This window comes from Pinus tabuliformis, chromosome 9 (genome assembly GCF_031772625.1).
Source record: "Pinus tabuliformis cultivar Carrire ecotype Pingquan chromosome 9, CPIR1, whole genome shotgun sequence".
Taxonomy (NCBI): domain Eukaryota; kingdom Viridiplantae; phylum Streptophyta; class Pinopsida; order Pinales; family Pinaceae; genus Pinus; species Pinus tabuliformis.
Window position 1 is genome coordinate 1,835,712,906 of NC_142307.1, and position 8,816 is coordinate 1,835,721,721.

Below are 8,816 nucleotides of genomic sequence, written 5' to 3' on the forward strand. Positions count from 1 at the left end.
AAAACAACAGAAGTTATAAATGAAACCCAACACATGGACGAGGAACCAGAAAGCATCGATATTGGGGATCTGGATATTCCTGACCTAGAGTAGGTGTGCAAAACAAAAAATCATGACAAAATTCCATAGAGACAGCTGGAGAATCTAGAGGTGATCCTCTAAAGGGCACAACAACAAAAATCCCTAGGCATACAGATTAGAGGTCTTTGGGATGGGAAAATTATTACCAAAGACAACAAAAAGAGAGGAAGGAAAACGGATCTCTAACGACCCATCCGCATCGGAGAAATGCTAGTGGAGTCAGGAAGATACTCCAAGCTTACAAAGTATTACAAATATCTCCCCAACATATCATCAGGAAGCTAATCTCATGGAATATCAGAGGGCTCAACAGCCCTGGGAAATGTAGACTGATTAAAAATATGATACAACAAGAGAAGCCTCAAATCCTCTTTTTGCAAGAAACCAAATGCAACTCCATCTCTATGGATCGAACTGCTGCGAAAGTCTGGCCAGGTAGTCTTGCAGTTGCAGTGGATGCCTCTGGTGCTTCAAGTGGCCTGGCTATCATGTGGGATGCACGCGCCATCACGCTCAATAACATTCATGCAAACAAGCATTTCATTCAAGCTACCTTCCACATCACAAGAACCAGTATACATGGTCATTTAACCAATGTCTACTTTCCTCAGGAGGCTTTGTACAAGGTAGATATTCTGAATACCCTTTCTTTAATCAATGCTGAAAGAACTCATCCGCTTTGGATCGCTGGGGGCGACTTCAATATGATAACCAAGCTGGAAGAAAAGCAGGGAGGAAGGAACAGACTGGACAAGGAAAGTAATAATCTAAAAGATTTCATTCAAAACAATTGGCTTATTGACATGCCATTCAACAATGAACTTTACACTTGGAATAACAAAAGAGCCGACTCACATCAGATTGCTTCTCGTCTGGACAGATTTTTACTCTCAGACAATGCAATCCATCTAGGAGGAGACCTCTCAGCTTCAATATTGCCACTCTCAAGATCTGATCACTGGCCAATTTCTCTACAATGGTCACGACCAGGCAATGCCACCCATCGGCCATTTCATTTTGAGGCTTTTTGGATGACACATCCGGATTTCATCAACCTAATTAATTCAGAATGGAATAATTTCTCTCCTCCCAATGGTTCAAAAATGTTTCAATTTCAGCAGAAGCTTAAAAACCTCAAGAGTAAAATCAAACAATGGAACCATTCTTCATTTGGCAATATATTCCAGGCTCAAATTGCTCTCGATCAAGATATGAAACGACTGCAGCAAAGAATCATCACAGAAGGCCGATCAGAGGAATTTTCAGAACAAGAAAAGTCTCTAGAATCTTAGATATCAGAGAGGGAAAAACAGGAAGAAACGCTCTGGAGGCAAAAATCGAGAATTAGATGGCTAAAGGATGGAGAAAAAACACAAATTTTTTCCATCGAACTACTGTTCAATGAAGAATGAATAACAACATTACTCATATCCAAAATGAGCAGGGGGTAAAGATGGAAAAACATGAAGATATTGAATATGAACTTCTCAACTATTTCAAGCAGGCACATTAAGAACCACAGGTTGATAGATCGCAGGGCATAGAAAAAATAACTAAGAATATTCCCAAAGTTATCACTGAGGAGCACAATCAACTCCTTCTCAGGCCGGTCAACTTACAGGAGGTGGAAAATGCAGTACGTCAATTGAAGGAAGGGAAGGCACCTGGCCCTAATGGATTTACTTCAAATTTTTCCACAACTTCTAGGAGCTGATAAAAATGGAAGTTTGGCAGGTAGTTGAGGAATCAAGAACTCTGAGGTGGATTCTTCCAGCCATGAATGCCACATTCATCGCCCTCATTCCCAAGGAAGCTCAACCTAGTACTCGTGACAAATACCGGCCTATTGCCCTGTGTAACGTCATTTACAAGATCATCTCCAAAATCATTGCCTCAAGACTTAAATCGTTGCTCCCCCTTCTCATTTCGCCTGAGAAATCCGGATATGTGGAAGGCAGGCAGATTACGGATGGCATCATACTTACTCATGAAATCATCCACTCCTTGAAGCACTCCAAAAAGTTAGGTATTCTCCTTAAAATAGATCTCTCAAAAGCCTTTGATAGCTTAAGCTAGATGTATATACAAAATACACTAATTGCCTTTGGCTTCTCCATCCCTTGGGTAAGATGGGTAATGAGTCTCATATCTTCCTCCTTCTTCTCTATTTTGATCAACGACATTCCCTCTTCTCCTTTCCATCCCTCCAGAGGAATCAGACAGGGAGACCCTCTCTCCCCTTTCCTCTTCGTTATCATGGCGGAAGGTCTTGGTTGAAGCATAAGATACGCTCTGCAATCCCAACATCTAAGAGGCCTTTCCTTTCCTAATACCCCTACTTTCACCCACCAGCAATTCGTGGACGACAACATGCTGTTTGGTCATCCTTCAGTCCAGGAAGCACGTCAATACAAATCTCTATTGACGGACTTCTCGGATGCTTCTGGAGCAAGAATAAATAAAGCCAAATCCCAAATTTTCTTTTTTCATACCCCTGCAGTTACCCAAGCATCCATTGCCCGCATTCTTGGATTCACTATTGCTTCTCTTCCTTCCAAATATCTTGGCACCCCCATCACTGACGCTGCTCTGAAACACTCATCTTGGAGGGTGCTCTTAGAAAAACTGGAGGCGCGCCTCTCCTCTTGGACTTATAGGGCCCTCAATATGTCTAGTCGTCTAGTTCTAATTAAGGCGGTTCTCCAATCCATGCCGTTATATCTCTTCTTGATCCTGGCTGCAACGAAATGGGTTCTCAAAGAAATCAAACATCTCCAGCGATCCTTTTTGTGGGGCAATTCGGGACAAAATCGTAAATGGGCTTTGGTTAAATGGGATACAGTTTTTCTACTAAAGATTGCAGGAGGAACTGGACTTCAAGATCCTCATCACAAAAATGTGGTTATGGGTGCTTGCATTTGGTGGAAGTGGCTTACCAAGCCGTTCACCCCATGGGCCACCCTCTGGACAACAAAATATGCCAGTAATCGACCTACAGAAGAACTTATCCGAATTTTAGAAGTCAATCCAGGTTCCTTAATCTGGAATGTGGCCAAGCAACACAAGATCTTAATCCAGCAGCACAGTTTCTGGGAAGTTAAGGATGGCAACACAACAAGATTCTGGGAAGATTCCTGGTAGCAGCAACCCAAATTAAAGGACATAATCTTACCTCATCAAATCCTAGAGCAGGTACTGCAGACATCGGACAAAGTCAAGCTTTTCTGGCACTCTTCCACAACACAGGGCTACAGGCAATGGCTTAGCATGGACCACATCTTAAGACATGGAACGGCTTCAGCTCAACAGACTCTTGGTATAGAACTTGCGAAAAGAAGAATACAATATTCAGATAAAAAGGATGTTCTTAGATGGGGATATGAAGAAAAAGGAACTTTCACTACTCGGGAGGCTTACAACATCATCATAAAGGAACAAACCATCAAAGATCCTCTCTGGAACAAAGTATGGGACCCCAGTCTCTGGCCGAAAGTTTCCACCTTTCTATGGCTTTTATGTCAAAACAAAATCCTTACGTGGGACAATCTCCGAAAGAGAAGCTTCCACGACCCCTCAATCTGTCCCAACTATAAGCAAGAAGAGGAATCCACTAAGCATCTTATGCATTCTTTTCCTCTAGCTCTCAAGCTCTAGGAAAAAGTCAGTTTTATATGTCAAAAGGATGGACGGATCCAAGGAGATATCATATCCACTATTTGCAACTGGGCTCGGAACCCATTTGAAAAAAAGATTTTAAACTCCTTATGGAAGCTTATTCCAGGATTTCTCATGTGGACAATATGGAAGGAGAGAAACCGGAGAATCTTCAAGAACCAATCCTCGCCCTTGGAAACTCTTTGGAATACTGTTTGTCAGAATATCAGGGAAACTCTACTTCTTCAAACATGGCATGAGGAGGACTTTCCATCCCTCCCTTAGGAACAAAACATATGGGCAAACTGGAACCTTCAGTGGAATCAAGAGATGATAATCAAAGGAAAAACTCCAGCAAAGAGCAGGACACTAGATAAGTGGCTTCCTCCTCCCTGTCACATGATCCAGCTAAACTTTGATGGAGCCTCGAAAGGGAATCCGGGCAAAACAGGATTCGGAGGGATATTCAGGGATCATAAGGGAGCTCCCCTTCTATCCTATTTAGGATCAAGTGGATGGGATACTAATAACTCAGGAGAATTACAAGGATTATGGTAGGGACTCCTTCTAGCTCAAAATCATGGTTTTTTCCCACTTCTTATAGAAGGCGATTCGCAGATCCTTGTAAATATGATCAACAAAATTTTGCAGGGAACACCATCAAGCAAAGTAAGCAACAGTTGGAGATTGGCGAGTTGACTACAACTTATTGAAATCTGGCTCTCTTCCAACATAGCGGTCAATCTCAAGCACATATGGCGGGATGGAAATAAAGTGGCTGATCTACTGGCTAATATAGGAGTGGAAAGTGGGAGGGATCTCCATACAGGTTCGCTTTCTACGCTAGCCACTGAACACCAATTATTGGAATACAAGGAACTGGTGAAGAATGAAATGGCACAGGAAGAAGAAGCACACCCGGATGCGGGTGACACTGAAGCAATTAATGAAGACTCGACGGAATGGCGGCGTTCGGACCAGACAGATGGTGGCCAGTGCACCATCCCAAGTCCACCTGAAACGAGAGCAGGCCAGCCTGCATAATGCATTAAATGGCCACTCAGGCCGAGATCCAGACACTGTTTGACATAACATGGAGTCCTTCAACCCCTCAGCTTGCCCTCCTTCCCTCACAATTTGTCCGCCCCTTGCTGGAAATCCCTGCAGCAGAACTGTAACAGGAAGACGTTGTTGGCTTTTGTGCTGTATTGACCTTGGAAATGGGCATCATTATTCCCATTCCAGGCTCTGCCCTCTGAATCCTGCCCAGTCACCTGCTGTTCATACTCTGCTATCCTTCCAGGCTTTCTCTCCTGCTGATCTCCAGACCCACCACACTGATATGGTCCATCACCAAATGAGGAGCCACAGAGGTGGTACCCGTGGTGGCAACGCTCGCCCACAGGCAGTGCAGAGCTCGGAACCTACCTCTCCACATCCTCCCCATGAAAATTCTCCCCCTCCCAGCTCGCCGCTCAGACATTATCCTCAGACACGCAGTGGTCGGGGTCATGGGCAGGCTTCATCTGATGAGCACAGAGATGTCAGGCTTCATACAACCACCTTTCCTCTGCACCCCAGTTCGGTCCCTCACTCGACTCAATTCAGGTTCCAGAGCAACCTGAACAGGCCTATCATCACAGCCAATGTCACCATTGTCTTCTCGGAAGAGAACGAGCAACACAACGCTCCTGTGAGAAATTCTGAAACGCAGCTTCAGGAGGAACGAGGACAGGGAATTGGACGCGACTCTAGGCTGCTCCCAACAGAAGAAGGCAAAGGAATTAGGCATGGCGGTTTGCATGCTAGAGAAGGACACACTAGAGACACTCGGCCACCAGGTGGCAGCTTAGTTGGTGCTTCTGTTGTGGTAGCTATGACCGGCAGCTCGAGTGGCACTCTTCCTGCGAGGGAGCCAACAAGTGGCGTGGAGGAAGGCGGCGTGGCGGAGGCGGACGAAGTTTGGTACCATTACGCTTGCCGCATTGTCGAGGAGACCCCTGACCAGCATGAGCCCAAGTGAAGCCATGTGGCATCTGCTGCCAACCACGCACCATCTCAGATCTTTGATGTTGACTGGTGTGGTCCAGTCATTTGATTTTTTTGTTTTTTGTCTAATCGATCGGCGGATCTGTCATACTTTCAGCTGTGTCATGTTATGCTGTGTCAACACTTCTTCCGGTTTCTTTGGTGATTATGTCCGGGTTATCTATATGGGTTTTAGTTATGGCAAATTGGTTTCCCCAAATATGGGGCAGTTCAAAAACTCCTGATGAACTTCGATGCTAACCACTGAGGCTATGGCCTCTTTGTAATTATAATTTTTTGTTTCTTTTAATAGAATTAGCATTACTCAAAAAATAAAAAATAATATATATATATATATATATAAATAATAGAAAAATGTTGAGCATTAAAAATGAGTAGAAGGTATGTTTACAGGGATTGTTATCCTCAAAACAACAATACAAATTTAAGTCCATATACATCATTAAAATGTGAAGTTTGTCTTTAGCATATAAAAATGTTTTGCATTAAAAATGAGTAGAAGTTGTGGTTAGAGAGATTGTTATCTTCATATCATGGTCATTGTGCTTTTTTTGGAGTTTATCAATGATCTGTAACTAGCATACTCCTAAAGTGGGGGAAGGGAATGTTGAATAGAGTGTAAATATTATATGTTGCTTTATGTGTCCCTTTTAAAGTCTCTTATGATTAGATGTTTAAGAAAATCCTACTTCAACATGCCTACACAATGTGAAAAGTAATGATCCATCTATTTGGGTAATCAAAGATTAGGTAAACATGTCAATGATGAAGAATATTACGTTCTTTTGTATAACAAGGTAAATTCTTTTTTTTTTCATTATTCATCGGAGAATCCACAGTAAGAACGATTTTCTGCCAACGTTTCGAATCCCAACCGGGATCCATCATCAGGACAACATGAATGCTTTGATAGAAGAAGAGCAGACTGTTAGGGCTTAAATAGAGATGAGGAGGGAAAAGAAGGGGAGTTCGGCTGTCAATTTTTTAGATGTCGGCTCCTCCATAATTAATTAATTTTTATTATATTTATTTATTTATTTATTTAATTAATTAATTTTTTTTTTTTTTTTTATAACTTAAGATATTATCTAAATAACAATTATTAATAAGAACTATTAATTATATATTTATTGAAATTAATTAAATTGAATATAATTATTTTTATTTATTCTTATTAATATATAAATAAATTATTAATACTTCAACCATTATTATTGTGATATCAAATAATGTATATAGTTTTCCAATTTATTTATTTATTATTATTTTTTTAATTAATATAATAATTAATAATATTAATTTTTATTAATATAATAAATAATTAATAGTATAATGATTAATATAAAGTTTTTATTAATATAGTGATTAATTAAATTAATTGTTTATTATTATTAATTATATTAATTATTATTAGTTATTATTAGTTAATATGATTGATTAACATTACTTAATATAATTAATTATTATTAATTAATATAATTAATTACTAAATTAATATAATTTATTATGATATTAATTAATATGATTATAATTGAAATGATTATAATTGTTTATTTTAATTTATTATTTATTTAAAATAATAATTAATTATATTAATTTTTATTAATGTAATAATTAATATAATGATTAATAAATATAGTAATTAATTATATTGATTATTTATTACTTATTAATTTTGTTAATTATTATTAGTTAATTTAATTGATTATTATTACTTGATATCATTAATTAATATTAATTAATATAATTAATTCTTATATTAATATAATTTAATGTTATATTAATTAATATGATTATAACTATAATGTAAATAATTATTATATTAATTATTATTAATTAATATGATTAATTATTATTAATGATTATTAATATAATAATTAATTATATTAATGTAATAATTAATATAATAATTAATTATAATGATTATTATTGACAAATTAATAACCTTTTATAATTATTAGAAAGACAAAATATTTAATGATTTTTATTATTATATTAAATAGATATTTTTATAATATGAATTTTATAAGGGATTATTATTAATTATTATTATTATTATTATTATTATTATTATATTGATATTGGGTTAATTTTTCTTTAATCAGGGGAAACCAGCTTCCACTGATCTCCATACCACTGCCTCTGTTTAGATTATGCGTGTGCTTGATGATTTCAAGAGCTTCTCTGATCTTTCGTTTATGGTGATGCTCTTCTTTAGCGATAATGGAGGCGTTTTCTAAGAAGACATGGTGCTTAGTTTTTGATGAGTGTTCTGCAAGGGCGGAAGAACGAGACCTTTCATTTTTAATATCAGCTCCATGTTCCTTAAGTCTCGTCTGCAGGGAGCGACCCGTTTCACCAATGTAGCTTTTCCCACATGAGCAATCGATTTTATAGACCCCTTTAAGCTGCTGTTTATCATTAAAAAAAAAACGAATTTCTGACGCTGATCATTTGGATGAAGAAAAGAAACATTTAGTCTCAACCTTTAAAGGTTTAGGCTACAAAGAAAATGAGATTAAGAGATCAATTCAGAAAGCTGAGAAGAGGATGTTATCCCATGAACCTAAAACCCGAGATCAACCTGAAGGTGGTAGGGTTTTTCTTCCTTACATTCATGGAGTTACAGATAAGATTGCGAGAGTCCTAAGAAAGAAGAACATAAGCACGCAATTCTCAGCCCCTGGAACAATTAGGCAAAGTATCAGATCGGTTAAGGATAATATTGATAAACAGCAGCTTAAAGGGGTCTATAAAATCGATTGCTCATGTGGGAAAAGCTACATTGGTGAAACGGGTCGCTCCCTGCAGACGAGACTTAAGGAACATGGAGCTGATATTAAAAATGAAAGGTCTCGTTCTTCCGCCCTTGCAGAACACTCATCAAAAACTAAGCACCATGTCTTCTTGGAAAACGCCTCCATTATCGCTAAAGAAGAGCATCACCATAAACGAAAGATCAGAGAAGCTCTTGAAATCATCAAGCACCCGCATAATCTAAACAGAGACAGTGGTATGGAGATCAGTGGAAG

The 8,816-nt window shown here is 38.4% G+C and overlaps 1 protein-coding gene across 1 annotated transcript; it reads left to right on the forward strand.

Moving 5' to 3' along the window:
• The first annotated feature begins 485 nt into the window (after window positions 1-485).
• Window positions 486-1,373, forward strand: LOC149156132 (uncharacterized). Its single transcript, XM_089444653.1, has one exon. The coding sequence runs from the start codon at window positions 486-488 to the stop codon at window positions 1,371-1,373; it is 888 nt and encodes a 295-aa protein (XP_089300779.1).
• The last annotated feature ends 7,443 nt before the right edge of the window (window positions 1,374-8,816 follow it).

Bases quoted from the DNA above. Each gene is read 5' to 3' on its own strand.
- LOC149156132 (XM_089444653.1), top strand. From the start codon at position 486: ATGGATCGAACTGCTGCGAAAGTCTGGCCAGGTAGTCTTGCAGTTGCA.